Here is a 20147-nt window from a genome sequence, read left to right on the forward strand (position 1 = left end):
TTTCAGTAAACATCACAGCCCATCGTAACATCCCAAAAGGATTAAGGTATGCAATGTAACTCAAAGATTATACCAGAATGAGATATTTCAGAACTGTATTAATGGCTTTTACAGCAAGAGTCCTTTTTGTATCTACGAAAGAAAACGTTAATGAACTACACGTAGTATATTTACCCCATACCCTGCTTTCGGTAGCTCCTTTGAGCTGCATCTCATCTGCAGCACCTGGGGTGAGGTCGCTGTAGGGTTTTAAGTCGTGCAAGCGCACCATCTACTGGGGATTGTATCGCTTTTTCATTGTCCTTAAATTCAGAGGGGGAATCAGCCCGTTTGCCCGGAGCCCTGGTAGCTCAGATAATAATAATCATCAACTCTATTTTATATAGCGCCTTTAAGGTGGCTTCTCAACGCGCTTTACAGGATGACAACAACAATAAATTAGAAGAATACACAAGATAAGATGGCAAAGGGCGTCTAGGTCCTCACCGGAAGGTCCCGGGTTCAATCCCAGGTAGGAGCAAGCGATGTAGACGGCTCCCGGGTCAACTCAGCCTGCTTTCCAAATAAGTGCTGTGGGTTAATCTTTCCGGGGGTAATAGGACAGCTGACCACATCACCTCCACCTCCGGTGTCGGATGGTTGATAAATCCTCGCCCCCCCATTCTCCAGGGGCCAACCTACCTCCCAATCAGCCCCGATCGTCATTGAGCTCTGTCTTACTTTCATCCAATTCTCGCTTTAAATCGATTCCTGAAACGTTTTTCAACCAAAGAAATACGTTTAACGTCCCTTTTACATTAGTTTTCTTTAATGTCTGTGGCCTGCTGCTCAGATTAACGTGATGTAATCGATATTGTTGAAGGCACGCGTTTTCAAACCCTGTTATTACAATCCAGTAAAGCGTGCCGCGGACACCTGAGAAGGTAAACGCCGAATAATCTTGTCGCTACGTTAGACGAATTGCTTTTCAAAGTAAATGCGTGGAGCTGAATCACTGTATTATGGTTTGAGCTAAAGCGCTCTTTAGCCGTAAAAAATATGAAATCGTCTCACTTCAGTGCATACACTTGCCCTAAATTTAACAATAATGTTGACATTAAAAACAAGGAAATATATAATTACACAGGCTCATTACGGTCTAACCAGTTTCCAATACACAAACACACCGAACAACCACGTGTGAATTTATTGTGCCTTACTTCCCCAATTCCGTAACTCGAACACGATTGGACTGTTCTGCATTCAATAACGTAGGTAGGCGGGATGAAGCCGTAGGCGCCCTGCGCCATTGGTCAGAAATCGGGCATTGACTACTCACGCTAGTGGGTCAGCTGAGCTGTGTCATGTGATCTCAGCCAAGCTGGCAGCAGAGGAGAGGAAGGGGAATTTTTGGTAGCTGGAGAAGAGCTGGGGTAAGAAACTTTTCTTTTAAACTGTCATGATGCCATATTCATTTATACACGTGTATGCGAGGACGATTTTGTGTCCTGTTTGGTAGCTGTATTTGGTTTTCTCACAAACAGAAACAGGGTCATATCTGGGGACAGAGCGACTGAAAGCTTGTGAAGTTTGTGAATCGCTAACCTAAAACGCAAGCCTTACTTCTTGTATCGGTCCTACAAAAAAAAAATCCCTGTTATTCTGATTTTGTAATGCGTTTTGATCATGCTTGCCTTCGCTGAATAATATTTCATGACGATGCTCATGATGAGTTTGTGGACTCAAGTTCACAAAAACGAGACATGAATGACGCGGACGTACTGTAAATGGCTACTATTTAAACTTTCTGTCGTATTGTTTTTAAGGGGCACTGTAGCTATAGCGCAATATGTTGTTTAAATTCTATCGATGTCCGGAACTCAATGTGTGTGTTAGCGGAACTCGAGCTAAAGTTTTTGAAAACGTGCTTGAAGTTAGCAAAGTTGTCCGTGAAGACTAATAACGCCATTCACTCTTTACAAGGTACAGGACTTGCCATCAAAGAAACTAACGAAATTGCAGATGTCACAAGGAAGAGTTAAAAGCTAAGCATACAGTCTGCCAAACTGACAGCAAGATGTGTCTTTAAAGTTCAGTGGGACGTCACTGGAATACCCAGAATTTGAGTCCACAATCCCGACAGTGTTTGTGAGGCACTCTGGAGGCATTTATACAGGCTAAAACACTAAGGAGAATTTTAACATTTTATGCTCCAGACCTTGATAAATGATACTATTGATCAGTTAGCAAAATAATTGATGACTAATTAGTTCTGCAACTTGAGCTGTCTTCCATGCCAGATCCCAGCCCAGACACTGGGCCTGTGTGATTGCTGTCAGCTCTCCAGGTGTGAGATTCCAACAGGGGGACTGCAGTGCCTGAGTACGTCTTGATACCTTTCTGCCTAATTCACCTGGAGTCTTGGAGAGTGAAGTGTTCCGAGCCGAGTCTCGCGACGGTGTCGCTCTTTGGGAATGTCCCCTGGCATTCGTGTGGCAGCGCTGGTCTGTGTTCCTGACTCAGCCCCTCTCTGTCTGTCTCCAAGGTGCAGTGGGCAGGCCTGTGCAAGGAAGATGAAGGGCCCCCAGCCTCTCTTGGTTTTGGTCTTGGCTCTTCTCCTGCCCCGACTGGAGCCAGGTGGTGAGTTTGCATTGCAGGGTTTTGTTTCCATGCCTGACGCCACACCTGCCGAGAATTTTGTTTACTGTACTCATGGAGAAGCTACAGTGATCAAAGGAACACGAGACGTTTTTGCATTTGGCAGCTGGTTCAGAATGCTGGTCTCATTAGTACTTTTTGTTCCCTTTATTACATAATGGCTATCTGCTGCCAATTTCAGCTCTAGAAAGAGGAGACTGTCAGCGCTGTGAAACCTGTGTAGGCTAGAAGTCATCATTCAGACAAAGCAGTAGTACATGCTGCTTCTCATTCCTTAAGCCCATGTGCTTTGTTAATCAGGCCTAATAAACTTTGTGCTTGTGTTGAAGTGGAAGCACACCAGACACCTGCCAATGGATCCCCACCGAGTCTGAGTGCTGCTTGGAGATCTGGCGTACCTTTATAGACGGACTATAAAGACCTGTGATTCAAAAGATGCAGTGCTTAATCAGCATTATTTCTTGGTATTTGTTCTGGCTGACTGCATCGGGATGGGCTTCAGCAGAGGCCGTATTGTCCCAGGTCATGCTGATGTCTTAAGTGTCTTTGGTCTGCAGTATTTGTACTCGCTTATAAGAACCCACGAAACCGCGAATGACTGAGCAAACAGAGCAGATAAGATTGTGAGTTCTCCAACATGGACACCTAATGCACTGCTCGTAATCTGACTTCCCATAGTGCTTACTCAGCGGTTTTCTGTTCGCCCTTTTCAACATTAGTTTGCAACTTGACTGATCCTCATGGGCTGCTCTTCGTACCTTCAGAGAAAAGATTGCCTGTGCTGAACTCCCTGCTTGAATGAATTTGTTGTATTAGTTTGTTTTCTGTGTCTAGATGCCAGTGTGATCCTCTCTGCTCCTCCCACTGTGAGTCTAGAGAACAGAAGTTCAAAGAATGTGACCATCGAGACTAGGTATGGCGGTAATGAACTGGGTTTGTCTGAAGTGCTGAAGTGGTACTGAGTCATTATAGCCCAAAGCAAAATGACAGAATGTCAACAGGACTCCTATTGCACAGCAATTTGAGCCATTTCATGTTTTTTATAGTGTGGTTCTTTTGAATATTCTGGCAGGCCTGTTTAATGTTTTTACCTTTTATTTTGAGCGAGTTTGCATACAGTAGGTAATGGTTGGACTTAGAAGTACAGACTGTTTTCTGTCAGTACATTTATAAAGAGTCACACAATACTGGGACAACTGCTGTACACTCACTAAGTCCCATGAACTTAGGAAAGTTCATGTTGCAGGAGTTCATCATCAGGTTTTTTGTTCTTGTTGAAGTTAAACCATTGTATGTTTTTGCCCATATTTTGTTACTCCTTTTCACTTGCAGTGCTCCTGTAAACGTGACAACTGTCATCGTCTTAAATGTAACCTACACCTCAAAAAATACCACCATTGTTCAGCTTCCAGAGCAGGTAAGCAGCAGGCCTAGACTAGCAAAGCTGCAGCTCAATAAGCTGGTTATCTGGAGCCTGATAACTTTAAAGTGCCTTTTCCAATTTTAGAAATAGGTTTTCCAATTGCAATTGTTTAACTTTTTTGGAATATCACATTGTAGACCTCTTGTGTTTTTTAAAAGGGTTGCCAAGTACAAAGAATGATTATTAGTTAAGTCATTTTGTTTGTCCCAATCCCTAAAACCTCCCAGATGTCCGGACATCTGTTTTCTATTAATGGGGATTGCTACAGAGAACACATGAGATAATTACTGATGTAGATAATCTGGTTTATGATCAACCCACTTTCACTGATGGATATTGGTTTAGACTAAGTTGCTTCTGGCCTGTTTTAAAGGAAACTCGGCTTTATTTTCCGTGTTCAGATTACAGGCTGCTGCTTTTTTTGTCTTTCCTGCGATATGTGAATGTGCTCTTTGGTTTAGAACATTAAATGCAGCCGTAGTATGATCAATTTCAAATTATGCTCTATTATCAGGGGGATCGCCTGAAGTTCACTTGCTGTACCATTGTAATGCGACTGTGAATGTACTGTAAGGTTTCACAGCAGCGAGTTCCCATTTCCAGGTGGTGTTGCTTACCGAAGCCATGACTACAAGCTTTGAAGTCCAGGCAAGGGAAGTCGGCCAAGTGACCGTACACCTGCTCAGCAACAACACCAATGTTACAAGGTGAGAGGCAGGGCTTTGCGCTATTGTATCCAGCCTTTGAAAGCCACTTCTCTCTTGGTGTGAACGCTGAAGAAGATTGGTTCCTAGGGTTCAATACCTGCTTCAGGCAACAACACTGAAAGTGTCATTAGGGTTTTGAAATCCCCGTGATGAAACAGGACATTTGAATATTCACAGTGTCACAGGAAAACATATTGTGCAGAGCATGCACAGAATGAGGTGGTCACTGTAAAAGTGCGCATTGGAGAAAAGGAAGACAGATGTCAAACGTAGTGTAAAGAACATCTTTCAGGCCCTCTAAGGTTTTGAATTGTAAATAAGCATTGGGTGGTAGGCCTAGTGCTCTGTTGGCCTCTGTGCTCTTTATTTTGTAAGAACTCCTCCTTCTGCTTTTCCAGCACTCACACCAGGATCCGGTTCAGCGTTATACGAAGCCAGATCCTCGAAATCGTCAACCAGGTGATTGGCTGGATCTACTTCCTGGCCTGGTCTATTTCATTTTACCCCCAAGCGTACGAGAACTGGAGAAGGAAAAGGTACAGTTTCTTTTCACCTGGATCCTTCTCGTATTTGTCTTCTGGTGTGTAAGTGTGTGTTGTAGTTTATGATTTACACCAGTTTTGTTACATGTACAGTACCTTAAGTATAACACAGGTCATTCAAACAGCAGCTCCCAGCTACGAGTAGATTTAGGCAATACTCAGTCTTCATAAAATATTTTAGACATTCTCAGGGACCGAACAAGACAGAAGTATGTAAAGGCACACACCTGATAAAGGCTCCACAGCCAAAACTTTCTTTTCTTCTCTTTTCAGCGTGGAATAAACCTTTATTTGTTCCTTTGTATCTAAAGGCATATGCCTTCTCAGGCTGCGAGCCTATAAGGTTACAAACAAGAGGAGGCCAGATTTTAATTAGTTGATCAGATTTGATTAACAGCTTCAGAGCACACCAGGATCTTAACCTTAACAGTAACACAAACCTTAGTGGGCCCTGCCTCATCTCTGAAAATGTACATTGTTTCCTCTCTTGTTTTGTGCTGTTTGGTGTGCTTTCATTCAGATAACATTGCAGCCCAATCCTTAAAGACGTTTTCATTTCTTCTTCATTCTCCCAACAGTGTGGTGGGGCTCAATTTTGACTTCCTGGCCCTCAATTTGACTGGTTTCATTGCATACAGTGTCTTCAACATTGGTCTCTTCTGGGTTCCCTATATCCAGGCAAGAATGCCGTCTCTGCTACAGTACTAATGGCACAGTATTGCTTTGTTACCTTCCAACACTGAATGGCATTGCACAAAGTAACTTTGTGCTATATTATGTGATGCGTAAATATGAATTTTGGCTTTCGTGGTGACATTTAGTGATACCCATTGCTCTCTGGGAAGAATGAGCAACTAGAACAGACTCTGATATCACTCTGAGCTTATTACATGGCACAGTTCTTTATCTGTGAAATGCATTACTCAATGTAGAATTGCAAAACTGAATGCCTGATACTCCCTGTATGTCACAATTGCATAAACGGTGACCTAAAAAGACGTATTCCCTCTCGTATTTGTTTTCACTCTTTACTTCTCTTTCCCAGGAGGAATTCCTGAAAAAAAATCCTGACGGGGTGAACCCAGTGGATGCCAATGATGTTTTCTTCAGTGTTCATGCCTTTGTGCTGACACTCGTGTATATATGTCAGTGCGTTATCTATGAGGTACGTACTGAGTGCCCTGCGACAGCAATAAGTCATTTCAATCAGAAGTCTCCTTGCAAATGACCATCTCTTTTGGGGGAACAGTATTCCATGGGGCATGAAGTAAAATAAATAAATATGGTATCTGGGCAATAGGAGACCTAAGCAGAATGCTTTTAAAACCATGATTTGATATTCTGAAGTGTAAGGCTTATCAGGATTCTTTCTTGTGAATGTGTATATTTCTGGATGGAAGATCAGGACACTTCCAGTCTTCCAATCCAGTGTGTCTTCCATTTTCCATCTTCTTCATAGTTCTGTGCCCCTGATCAGAAGGATCGATAGGTTAATTAATTATTAATGGGAGTGAAGTCATGTAATGGAAGTGCTAAGGTCCTCTGCCCCTGCTATAAATAACACCACCCGTGGGGGGGCTCCTGCAGGACTCGCTGGGGTTTAGGTTAACCCCAGTGTCACAAATTTGACCTCGCAACATGGCCATCTGTTCCCAGAATTCCCTAAACGGTGCAGTGCAGTTGAGAGAATACTGACAAGGGGGGATTGGGAATAAATTGCCAAAGATTCTCTGTCTAAACAGTGACCACTGCAACTTCCTGGGTGCCTACAAACCTGTAGCAATGTCACTGACAGATGCGCTGCTACTCCACTCAATACAAAGTTTGATGTGAGCCAGGAACCACTGGTGATTACAAATTATTGGGGTATAAAATGAAAAATCACCCCCCCCCCCCAAAAAAAAAACAAAACAAAAACAATGTCTCAAAGTAAGCCAGGCCACTAAATTGTCGTTCTGTGTCTGTGGTGCAGAGAGGGGGCCAGAGAGTGTCCAAGGTGGCCATCGGCTTGCTGGTGATTGCCTGGACTTTTGCCATCTTCACCTTCTTCATCGCCATAGCCCACAAGATCACCTGGCTGGAATACCTCTACTACTTTTCCTACATCAAGCTGGGTGTCACACTGGTCAAATACATTCCGCAGGTAGGATTCACCAGTCCTTCTGTCTCTGTCTTTTTAATGCTTTTCTTTCTTCATCTTGCCCAAAACTCTGAATTTATTTCCAGACATTTTTTTTCCCAACACTGTAAATCATTTGCTCACACGACAATAGCTCAGTGAAGCTTATTGTACTATGGCAAGGCACAAGCCTTAGGATTGTGAGTCTTCTGTGGTGCAGGAAAGAGAGGGCTGTCTGGGGGGGTTTTCCTCAATCTCTTGTAATTCCTGTTTGGATTGAGAGTGAGTTCCTGTGTTGTCCAGGCTTTCATGAACTACCAGAGGAAAAGCACCGAGGGCTGGAGCATAGGAAACGTGCTGCTGGACTTCACAGGCGGGGCTTTCAGTCTTCTACAGATGTTCTTACAGTCCTATAATAATGGTAAGCCTGCGAGAGCAGCTGTTTTGTTAAGCATGAGCTATATCCCATGATCCAGCCAAAAGTGTATACTCCAGCCCATCCTTTGTGTTCCCCTGTAATATAATGCCAGCGTGACCTCCTTCAAGCCTGATCTTGCCAGCTTTCACAAGCAAGACCAGGCTGGTCCTGGTCAGTACGGGGATGGGAGACCTCCAAGGAAAACCAGGTTGCTGCTGTAAGTGGGTGTTAGTGAAGCAGTTGGTGGTTGCTCTGCCCTATGGACTAGAGTGTGCAGATATGTAATGTCTAGAATTTTTTAAAAAGAATATAATTTTTGCTGGATCAGGAAATGTGCAGAAATATTATTTTGTGTTTCTCATGTTTGATCTTCTTTTTTTTATTTATTTCTAGATGAGTGGAAGCTGATTTTTGGAGACCCTACAAAGTTTGGTCTGGGGTTATTTTCCATTTTATTTGATATCTTGTTCATGGTTCAGCACTACTGCTTGTATCGTCATAAATCCGTAGAGTATGAGGTTCTGGAATAGAATTGTGGGTACCTCTTCCTCTTTTGAAATACTGCTTTAGAGCAGTGTCAAACTTGAACCTTAATCCAAAAAGGGGTAATATTGGTGTCCATTTCTCTTTCTCCTCTAACGCTTCCCACAGTGAGCAACATTTCAGCACTGTTCCCAGAATTCTTTGGAAAATGTCTTCTATAAATGCATAAATGCCATTTTCATCCTTGTTTTTTCAGCACCACGGTTTCATTTTAATTTCCTTCAAATGATTCCTTTTAATTGGCCCAGTCTTTCAAAACAACCTTGTCTGTGGTCTTTAGTGTAACACTAAAGAAAATAACTAGGAATACTGGACTGAATTGTGCCCACATTCCTGATAAGTATTCAGTCTTTTTAACACCAGGTTCAATGTTCAGGTTGTTACACTAATTGAAACTGTGATGGACAGCAACCGGTCAAAGACTTCTGGATACAGCATGAGAGGCAGATTTGTTTTTGCTGTTATAGGTCACACCTTCTCATAATGGTCATTTTTAAGCTAGGTGAGTAGTTGAGTATTACATTTGATTTTACTTTCTTTCTTCAATAGTTCACTGATAGTCACTAGTACATATATTTTTTTAGATCATTTTTGTATATTGTCCAATTTATACTTGACTAGCATAGTAACACATTTAGCAGAATTTTTTAAAGATTTAGTCTTGCCACAACTGGTTCCACATATACAGCTTTAAGAGCAATCGAGTCAAATTTTAATAATGGAGATCAATATTTTTGTAGTTTATTTTGCAGGTGTATAGTAAAAGTATGAAGTACTTAATATAAGTTTGTTACCACATTTTATAGATAGGTACAATATACCACACCTGATTGTATTTTACTCTTTTTTGAGTAATACCCAGGCAAAAGGATTAATTACTAAATTTTTGGGTATATGTTACCATAAGATTTGTGTAATTGCTTTTGTTGCACATATGTTTTCAGGTGCTTAAAACATTCAGTAATGACTTCATTCAGATACTTTTAAATTATGCAATACACCAAATACCTCCATAAACTCACGTCTGGTTTTAAAAAGCTTTCTTGGACATGAGCTTGTATTTATACAAGTATGTCTATTCAGAAGCAGCTTTTGTAAGAAATAATTGCTTCAGGAGTTTGTGATCTGTTGAGATTGCAATGGGATTTTTTTTTTCACTGGTTAAAAATTCTTTAAAAAATAACTAAAGGTTGATATTTCATTTAATGGTAGAATCCATTTATGTACTGTTTTTTGGAATCTAAAAGTGTAGCTTTTATACTACTCCTAAATTAATCTACTGTTCTTTTGCAACTTGTGTATTTTTTTTAATGTTTGATACAATTTGCATAGACAATTCATATATTTTACCTGTCACAACTTGCAAATAAAACAATTGCAGCTTTTTACAATTTGTTTTTCCTCAATTAAACGTATATTTTCCGCAACAGAATCCGCTACTTTCCTCTGCCAGCTACTTGCCATGCATTTTGAAAAACGTGTTTCTCAATGATTATTTGTAGAGTATTTTGGCAAGAAAAACAGCAGTTACAAGTGTATTGTACCTCATAATCATTTAATAATGCAAGACAAGATATCTTCAGAAACTATTACATACAGCACCACACACACTTGCTAGTAGGAGGGTAACTGCAGCAGGTTGTTATCCAGAACAGTCCTACCACAGGTCTGTACTACTGGAACTGGCTGCAAAGATTTTCATTAGTACTTGTCTTGGATTATCTAATTGTAAAGTAAATACAGTGCAAGACTAATGCTCTTTGGGGTCTGCGTAATCATACATTAGCATTTTAGGAATGAAATGAAAAGAATACAGAGACATAACAGTATGAATACCAAGCAGACTTTTACAAAACAAGATTTTTACAGTGTAGTGTTTAAACAGCCTTTCTAGGTCTTTAAAAAAGTGTTAAATTAGAAATGCATTGTGTTAAAGGAATGTAGTGTGTATACTAAGAAGTTTTAGGGTTTAGCTAAACCCTATTGGAACGATCTTGCATAGGCGTGTATAGTGGATCCACAATAACAAACATAGATTAAAAAGCACCAAACAATAAGAAGAGACTGCATCTATGATTATTAGAATCCAAGGTTTACAATTATGGCAGTGATTGATGAAAATGTTTACTATAGGACTAAAAACAAATATGACCAAGTAAAAAAATGTATTCTGTGTTGAATCCACTGATTATTAGCAAAACTAGTTTCTTCTTTCAGGTCTGTTCCATAGGGTGGAGGTAATAACTGCAGATATTGCTTTCTGATATTGTAGTAGCAATGAAACAAGATGCTTAAATGGTTTGGTTTCCCCATCAAGATCAAAAGCCGATGGAAAACCTCTGCACTAAGTGTTTTAAAATCACAGTAAACCAGGCACATAGTTTACATTTTCTTTTACCCTTTTTGAGGCACTGTGGTCAATTTGATGGTACAAAGGTGTAGTTAACCCCACCATTGATGAGCCATTACAGGACGGATAGAGAAATCTGAATTGAAAATGTTACCTTTATATTGTCCCCTTTAAGGATCACATCTTTCACTGTTATTCTTTTATGGAGCTGTGGGATTATATGATTCAAAAAGTTTATTTTACGGTTTATGTGAATTCATTTTTTTCCCCATAGTATTTACAGGGGGACAAATTGTTAGCCTTGAGCAAAGCTATTCCAGTGTAAAACTACAAAGGAAAAACAATCATGTTACTTTAGAGCTCTCACTTAATATCTCCATGAATGCTCAGCTTCTCTGATCTTACACAAGCTGACACAAAAGGCACTTGAACAGTTATCGAATGTAGTGGTTCCAAAACATGGGGTCTGAAGGCTCCCAAAAAACATTTCTGTCCCATATAAGCAGTATATCTATCTATAATGTACTAACCTGCTCAATTGTGCTTGTACTAATGGGAAAATCTTAAACTTTTCTTCAAATAATTGGAAATAAAGTACTCATTATCAGCATTGTAAATTAAGAGTTTGGAAAGCAGTCATGATGGCAGCAGCTACAGCTGGGAGTTTAGTTTAATTCTAATCCATTGTAATTTAAAATCAGCTGGCTTTGAGCTGGCAAAGCATACAGGAACTGAAAATCAAAGATGCTGTAAAAGGAGAATTAATGTAATGTTTAAGGGCCGAGATATTCAGATCCTCAACTGCTTTAATCCTATAAACCCAAAATTTGGGACAAAGCCCAGAACATCAGGCTAACCCTGTGCCCCTACCCTCTCAAATGGCCCACCATTTAGCATTTTAAGGCTGTTTTTTAAAAAATATATCAAACATAATTTAGGCTGTGCACATTACTTTGGTATCATTTAAACTTAAAAAAATGAATCAAAATATACTCATAATGTTTTCATATTTTCCCAGAACATGTACTTTAAAGCACTATATACCTTATTGTTTTTGGCACAATTAAATTAAAGGAATCCATTAGAATTAATCCACATGCTTACTACCTTACTAAGAAAACTGAAGTTGCCACAAAACATGACGATAAATTCAGAGATTCAGTACAAACTCTAGACCGGCTTTCTTCTTGTGGTTTATAGTTTAAACAGGCTGTAATTATGTTCATACATTTTATTTGCTAAAATGCAATGCATTTTATAACACTTAACTTCCTTTGAAATAATCACACTCCAACATTTTCTCCCTCGAATCAGATTTGCATTTTTTATATATTACTTCCAAATGTGCCTGTATTGTAAAGGTTACGACACATGCACAAATTCTGTAAAGCAGAGATAAATAACAAACAGGTAAGGTCCACCTGAATAAAACAATTCAATCGAAGCTGGCCCTCACATTCCAGAAAGGATTTTCCCTGTACAATCTGTGAAAAATCCAGACAGGTAGTATATCTAACCTGCTAGCAGGTTGCTGGGGGTGAAAACTCTGGAAATACACACCTCCCAAGTGTCGGAAATGAGCTCTGCAAGATCAGCAGCCCCGCTGTGGATTAAAACTACGGATTCCTCATCAAGAGCCCTTGTCTTATGCGTTACTACATCATCGAATGCCGGACTGCCTCTTCCAGGGACTTCCTCGTCACCAGAAGTCTCACAATATCTTCGTTCTTCTTCGTGAGCCTCTTCCGTGCCTGGTCATGGGTCACCATGGTCATATCCCAGCCATTCACCTGGATAGGACGGAGGCATAAGATTCATAGTATACCGGGACATGGGATATGGGTAAGGTGTCCAGGGAGCTGACCATATTGCTCAGATTAAATCTATAACTGGTGACAAAGAAAAATCGGTAAAACTGCAACATGCGTGAAATATATATTAGGTCAGTCTTGGTCCTACTCATCACTAAGCCCTTTGAGATCCTGTGAAAGGAAATTGTTACAAATAACTATAATGAGTAATTGGCTTTATCCAATGACATTTACAACATGTAAAGAATAACCAACATATTCTCTTAATGGTTTTAGGCATCCTGCAGAATGTTTTACAGGCCACAGATGAGAGGCCATAGCTACAGTATAAAGCACAAGAACAGCTTACAGACAGCTGACAAAAGGCTCAAAGGCAAAACCATACCTAGACAAAAGAGCTAAAAGTGAACAGCTAAATGAAAATGAATCTTCATAGGATCCAAGGATCAGAAGAAATCAGAGAAAAGACGACACTGTGGACACCGATCTTTCAGATGAGAAGCCCACAGAGAGCTACTATCAGATCTTTTCACTGCTTTGTCAACCTCGGAATTCCAATGAAATAATAAGCACTGCCCCTACGCAACTCAGACGGCGGCTATTATGGAGAAATGAACACAAGCATTAAATAATTGACAACAGCTACAAAGACACTAAAGAAAGCTAAGAAAAAATCCCATGCCCACCAATACTGCCTTCTCTGTCTTGGCTACAAATTAAATCGGACAGATGCAGTTTATTAAATGTAGTATAAAAGCACAGAGAACAATTTAAAAAATAAGCCCATCTTGAGACAGTAAAAATGTAGAAAACAACAAGAAGCAGTACTTAATTTATGACTAACTTGTGTTATTTTTTAAACTCAAAGAGGCTTTGCTTCCCCACAAACGATGAAGGAGGAATCCTACCATTAAAACAAATACAGTGCATCCAGCTTCTTTCTACGAATGAGGTACTCCTCGGGTTTGTTAAAACCAAATCCTGTCAATCCTATCCTTATAAGTCCTTATAACCTCATTATAAGTGGAGGTTTGGTCCGTATCTCCTGAACGGAAACTTTCCACTTTGAGTCAAAAGCTCTGCATCACATCACATCGATAATACTGCTCCACTCTGACTGGATCAACTCGGAGTCTTCCTGGGGGGCTTGCATGCAGCAAGACAAGCCTGTAGTGCCTGAAGAGTGCAGCACAGATGAGCTGCATACTGGTTCTCTCAAGAAGCCAATAAAGCACTGGAACGTCTTACTCTTCCTCTGTTGCTGCAGCCCAGACCCGCAGACCAGAGCCATAGACGTCACTGACACTGCACCTCCGGCGCTGATCCCTGCGAGTGTTTATGCTGCCAGGATCAAGTCAAATGCATCGGCAGCACCTGACCCTGATCCGTACCTCCTCCCCAAGAGGAACACCTGATCCGCTCCAGTAGCGTTTTCACAACTTTTTTTTTTCTTGAGCCAGACGAGATGCTACTGATGAATGTGACCCCGAAATGGCAGCGCAAACGGGCCTATCGTTCGGACACGTGGGATCACCTGTTTCACCCTCTCGAAGATTCCGATCAAGACCCACCTGCATTATTTTATCCCCGACCATCAGCCCAGCCACTTCTGCCGGCCCCCCTGGCGTCACTCTGGTAACATAGATTCCCTGCATCATCGTGTAAAAACACTGCAGTTAATAACCTTGGCACACATATAGGTGAAACAGAGCATTACTGTACTAGTCCAGATGCTTGTGTGGGAGGCCTCCATGTGTGTAAATTTAGTTGTTTTAGAACAGTGTCAAAGGAGTAATTTTGTAGACCCTGATCATACTAGACTTGCTTTAATTAGGGTCTATGAAAAAACTTACAATTGTTCTAGACATTTACTAAACATGCATGATGTCCTTCTGTATTCTTAGATTTTTGTGTTTTTTTCACCCCAGACCTCCTGAGGAAGCTAAGGCTGCTGCTGGAAAAGTTGTAAGAGGGACCAGTAGGGGGCGCTCACCCTGCGGTCTGTGTGGATCCTAATGCCTCAGTATAGTGATGGGGACACTGTAAAAAAAAGTGCCATCCTTCGGCTGTGACATTAAACCGAGGTGCTGACTCTCCGTGGTCATTAAAAACACCAGGGTGTTTTTTAAAAAGAGTAGGGGTGTTACCCCAGCATCCTGGCTAAATTTCCACCTGGCGTTTACCAATCATGGCCTCCTAATAATCCCGTCTATGAATTGGTTTCTTTACTCCATTCTCCTCCACAATGATAGCTGATGTGTGGTGAGTGTTCTGGTGCACTACGGCTACCGTTATATCATCCAGGTGGGGCTACTGGTGGTGGTGGAGGGGATTCCCCATTACCTGTAAAGTACTTTGAGTGGAGTGTCCAGAAAACCATATAAGTATAAGGAATTATTATTAAAGTCCTGTTGCTGCCTACCTTGTCCGTCTTGTCTTCCGAAAAGGGGTTCTGCCCAGGGTCCTGATCGATTCCTCCTCCTATACTGAATCCTAGTATCAAGTTGTCGCCCTGACGGAGTTTGTGAATTTCGATACGTTGCTGGAAAACAAATTGAACAACCCGCTTCACTATAGTGAAGTGATCCGATCTGTTCACAAGCATGCAAACTAAGCACAGGTACATAACTTTAGGAAGCAAGGAGCAATTACAATAAAGCTCTAGCAAGGCATGTGTTCAACCACATGCATGCATGTTCCTCTTTAGAGACATGCAGAAACATGTTTCTAACCAAGCATCTCACTACAGCATCTGGCCTTTCCAAAGGATACAGCCTACCGACGTTTCCTTCTTCTGAGTGTACAACAATTACAGATCTGGGGTTTATTCATTCCACTCATTTAAAAGGAAAGTGATTGGTTTATTTCCATAATAGTGCTAAATCATAATAAAATAAGCAATTTTCATCTTTGATGAGGAGTTAATAGAGCTAAAGTGTTAAAACACACTCCACCTTAGCTCGCCAAACTGAAATGATTAAGGAAATTAAACCGTAAAGCATGATCCCGACTCTCTAATGTTATGAGAGATTTCTTCCCCACATAAGGAGATGGACAGATGAGACATTAAGTCAGCGGTAAATAGCACCCATGAAGTATTAAGAAAATACCCTAAATTCTCTAGGTTGCTTGGAATTCGAGCCCTGCAGGCTTTCACCCACTCGGCACTCAACAAATAGCTTTTACATGCAAGACTGTCAGACCTTTGAGTCATTTACCCTCCAACTGCTCAAATACCGGAGGAAAAAATAAGCTCTTCGGCAACAGAGACAGATGCAGTCTCTTGGCAGCATCTGTGGCATTTCAGTACACAAAGCAGGCCTATATGTGATAATCAAGTCCATATAAACATCTGGCATTCTGTTCATCAGTAACTATGCCAATTATGTTGAACTTGTTGATTTGGTTCCTTTTATTATTGTCTGTCTCGCTCTCTGATAACATCTGGCACCCAAAAGGCAGAAGAAGAACTTCTTCAGTTGTCTTTATCTGTAACTCATCAACCCCTTAGATAACCTCGGACAGGCGGGTAGTTCAAGTAGTTTGAGACTTTTTGACAAGCTGAGAGCTACTAGACTCTTCACACTAGTTTAGGATTAAAATCCGTAATGTGCTTTGTTTGTTTGCTCGATGTGACGAACAAAGCTCTTTTAATAGCAAAATAATGCAAGAAGCAGATGCTGTGTGGCTGACAGTTATAAGGACAGTAGAAAAAGATTGAGCCAGAGACTAGAAGAGCTGGGCTCTATTCTTTGTTTTTATATTAACTGTTGTTAAAATGTATTGTTCTGACTGAGAAGAAATAAAACTCTTTACTGAAATACCATATATCATCACATAACTTGACAATCTTCACACTAGTTATGTTAGCATCTAATGGAATGATGAGTCTGTATCTATCTCTGTGGATAAACTAAGAAACATCAATTCACAAAAAGCGGATTAACTAAATATTGAAAATGCTTTTTTCACTCCAATGCAATATTTAAATAATCTATACAAGGGCACTAAAACCAGTTCTGGGACTATGACGTGTTAATTTAACTTCTTATCAGTTATCTCACATTCCTCTCCTTATGTGTAATATCAAGGACTCGGCAATCTGCAGTGAGGCTATTGGCTATTTAAAGAACGCCATCATTAGCTTATCCTGTTGAGAATGTTTTGCAATGTCCTGGCATCTTCATTAATATAAAGAAATAACATGCAGCATGTCCTATAGCAAATCTACCCAAAAGTCTTATTTTCAAGTCCTATGAAAGCTAACACTATCTTAATACATCAAGTAATCTAATTCAAGGTTCTTGATAGAACTGAACACTTTGCAGACTTGTTAGTTGCATTTTCAGCATTTTAAAAGTTGTCTGAATACATATGAAAACTGGGAAACACAATAAAACACATGAGTACCCTCATCATATTACGATGGTCTGAAGTCAACTTCACTGCATGTTCAGAGGGAACCCAGTCAATGCACTGCAGCAGAAAGTGTAATATCTGTATTTACTAATCAGACTGGGATGTGCAAACATGAAAGTTCTTTCTTCTAAGTGTGACCTGGAATGTTAGCACTCACATCTGGCTTTCTTTAATATGTTATTGTACTTGCAATCAAAGCTAAAATACTTTTCCAGGAAGTTACTCTTAAGATTCTATTGTTATAAAATACTCCTTTTAATTAAATCAATATAAATGCATGTGAGGAAGCTTATAAAAATAATAACAGCTTCAAACACTACAGTGTCCCAGATTGTGGATGAAAAAAAAAATTTTTCAATATCTCAGTTTGAGGACAGCACAGTGGTACAATGGTTAGGTTTGCTACCTCACAATGCTAACCGCTGGGGACCCGGATTCAATTCCTGGGGGTACTAACTACATGGAGTTTATAACACATGTTCTTGCATGGGTTTCCACTTTGTGCTCCGGTTTCCTCCCACAGTCCAAAGACATACTGGTACAGTAGGTCTACTGGCTTCTGTAAAATTGGCCCTGCTCTGAGTGTGTGTGCCCTGAAATGGAGCCATCCAGGTGAACAGTATCTCACCTTGTGCCAGTTGCTTGCCAGGGTAACTTCCAGCTCTCCCTACAACCATGTTCATCTTAAATGGATGAGAAAATGGAAGGATGGATCTCAGTTTGAAAAACTTAAATTCAGATTCTTTGTAAGGACCTCGGGGTGCTCACTTGTAACTCACACAGCAAAAGCACAGAATATGAAGAGGTCTTCCTATATCTTTTCTATTCTGCATGCCTTTTCTCCTCTAATATTTACTAAAAATCGCATGTTTCATCGTGTGAGCACGTGCTAATACAAACAACATCCGTATGTAATATCTGCCCCCACTGACCCTGGATAACAGCATGTCCTGTGGCGTCAGTCACACACCCCAGCAGTTTGCCAGCTCATGTACTGACATGGTGAACAGGATGAATCTCTCCGTGTATTAGCAATACTGTTGTTTAAATAGTGTGTTGCCAAGGTGACACGAGGTTCAAGGCTTCTTAGATCTTACTATAAAAAATACCATACATAAAGCCTTCTACAGCACCTACAGTGCTCTTGGTTCTTCATTCCTTCAATATTTAAAAACCCAAAGCTGGAACCTTGAATAGAAACAAATTTGTCAGTTTCTCCATATCAGTCAATTTGTTTAGATGAGAAAAGCTAGAAAATGCTTTCTTAACTCTCCACTTAGTTACTGTGTGTCTGTGTGTGTACAAAGTGGTCTCCCCTTCACATTATAAGGGTGCTTTTTACGATTGGTCTCTTTAATAACGAGTAAGCAAACACAGTTTAATCCACAGTACAGTTTGTGCTAACAGTGTCATACGTTCATTTTGATGAAACAGCTGGACATATGTTGAATGAATAATACGAAAAAGGTAATTGATACAGATGTTGCTGTTACAGTTCTTCATTGAAGTTCGTGAAATACGCTGACCAGAATTGCTGCTAAATTAATACATCGAGGAATTTCTCAGAGCACCTCTTTGCCGACAGGTGTGTCAGTAACAACTAACAAATTGTTAGGCGGTCAAATGTTTTTTGAGCAATATATAGAATTACATATATAGAATAATTCACTGAATTGTTGGTTAACAGTTAACATGCACTCAGCAGTGGGAAAAAAATACATTTTCTGCTACAATTGCTATACTGTCTGTAAGTCTTTTCCACATCTGGTGAAAAGACGATTAAAACGAATAGGGAATTGTCTGTAACCTACAAGTACTCATATCTATATGAGGATTTTTCATTCAAACAGGTGTAACAAATTAACACGGGTAAAAATAGCCGCACGCCATTAAAAATGTATTTCTTGATACTGTAGTTCCGTGAAACCTGACGAGCAAACTATGATAAAAACTCACTCATACACCCACTTCGTAAACACGCGGGGAAACCATTTACCGTAAGTAGTTGTAGTTGAAAAAAATCGGATCAATTACTTAAAACGAATGCACATCTGTTATAACCACAAAGCAAATAGCCTTAATTGTATTATTAATTTATAATTGTATTGTATAGGTTTTGCATTCTATAAAAGTTTTAATTCTTTCAAATTCACAAACTTTTCATACAGAATACAGTGCAGGTTATCCGTATGTATGTAGTAGTACACGGGTGCGGATGGTACCCTTTAAAATTTAAAGGAACCGTGATTTCTCAAAAAGAGCCGAAGCAAAGGAGACAGAATTTTTTTTCAGAAATGTTCTACTAAGTAAAAATCAATAACGCATCAAACACATACTACTAATGATGTGAATAAAATTACGACGACAAAAACTCACTTTCTTTTACAAAAAATAAAATTTCTCATTCAAGTTTGCATTGAACTAGTCATTTACACCAATGTTAGTTTTTACAACTCGTGCGCGTAAAAACCATGGATGTTATTTTTTATGTTAAAAGTAGATTACTTTAGTCACGCAACAATACATTTAAAATTTTTTCGTACTCGCACCCCAACGTAACAGCTCTACAAAGGGATTTCTGCGTTTCCCCCCGTGGCTTCAACTTGATACGCAAGACCGAGGCTTTGTAAGGCCTACAAAATATTCCCTTCAAATAGCTCCATAGCCGCTATGGATGATGCACGGAAAAGCAAAAGAAAGTTTTCTTGTTAGAGAAACTTACCACTACCGCTGTAACTGGCTGTCCTGGAATAAAAGACATTGTAAACCAAATACAATAAAAATCGCCTCACTCCGTAAAAAAGGCACAGCCCTCAGCCGAACAAGGGATAAATACAATTAAAGCACCACTTTCCTTATTCATGAGCAGACTTTGTGAATAATTCATGACTCGGCTCCAGGTTGGGCGTATAAAGATGAGGTAATGCTCCCTACTGTTGGTGTTGGAAATTAAGTCGATCGTCCCGATTTATACAGACTCTTAATAAAAAACTAAGCACTACCGTGAAACTTCACAGTAAAGTGCTGTTGATTTAACTGGAATTTAAACTGCAGTCTTGTTTATATTAATGGAAATGTCCTTGCAATTTTAAAGGACGCCAATGTATTAAAAAATCTTTGCTCAATTTCACAATTCTGGAAGATCCCTCCTCATGTTTATTTGGAGTTTGAAGTTACA

General features: G+C 40.0%; 2 protein-coding genes across 2 annotated transcripts; one reads left to right on the forward strand and one right to left on the reverse strand.

Annotated features, from left to right (window-relative positions):
- Nucleotides 1–1306: 1306 nt before the first annotated feature.
- On the forward strand, nt 1307–9780 carry ctns (cystinosin, lysosomal cystine transporter). The gene is made up of 11 exons (XM_015365721.2): nt 1307–1412; nt 2525–2619; nt 3472–3550; nt 3970–4054; nt 4664–4767; nt 5166–5303; nt 5888–5987; nt 6355–6474; nt 7282–7452; nt 7732–7849; nt 8240–9780. Exons 2-11 carry the CDS (start codon nt 2553–2555, stop codon nt 8374–8376), a joined length of 1119 nt encoding a protein of 372 aa, XP_015221207.2. The 5' UTR covers nt 1307–1412; nt 2525–2552; the 3' UTR covers nt 8377–9780.
- A 147-nt stretch (nt 9781–9927) lies between these two features.
- On the reverse strand, nt 9928–19910 carry tax1bp3 (Tax1 (human T-cell leukemia virus type I) binding protein 3). Its single transcript, XM_069185919.1, has 4 exons — nt 19692–19910; nt 14973–15092; nt 14122–14199; nt 9928–12529 (listed from the first exon to the last, which is right to left on the reverse strand). Exons 1-4 carry the CDS (start codon nt 19728–19730, stop codon nt 12395–12397), a joined length of 372 nt encoding a protein of 123 aa, XP_069042020.1. The 5' UTR covers nt 19731–19910; the 3' UTR covers nt 9928–12394.
- Nucleotides 19911–20147: the final 237 nt, after the last annotated feature.

The sequence above is a fragment of the Lepisosteus oculatus genome, chromosome 29 (genome assembly GCF_040954835.1).
Source record: "Lepisosteus oculatus isolate fLepOcu1 chromosome 29, fLepOcu1.hap2, whole genome shotgun sequence".
Taxonomy (NCBI): Eukaryota; Metazoa; Chordata; class Actinopteri; order Semionotiformes; family Lepisosteidae; genus Lepisosteus; species Lepisosteus oculatus.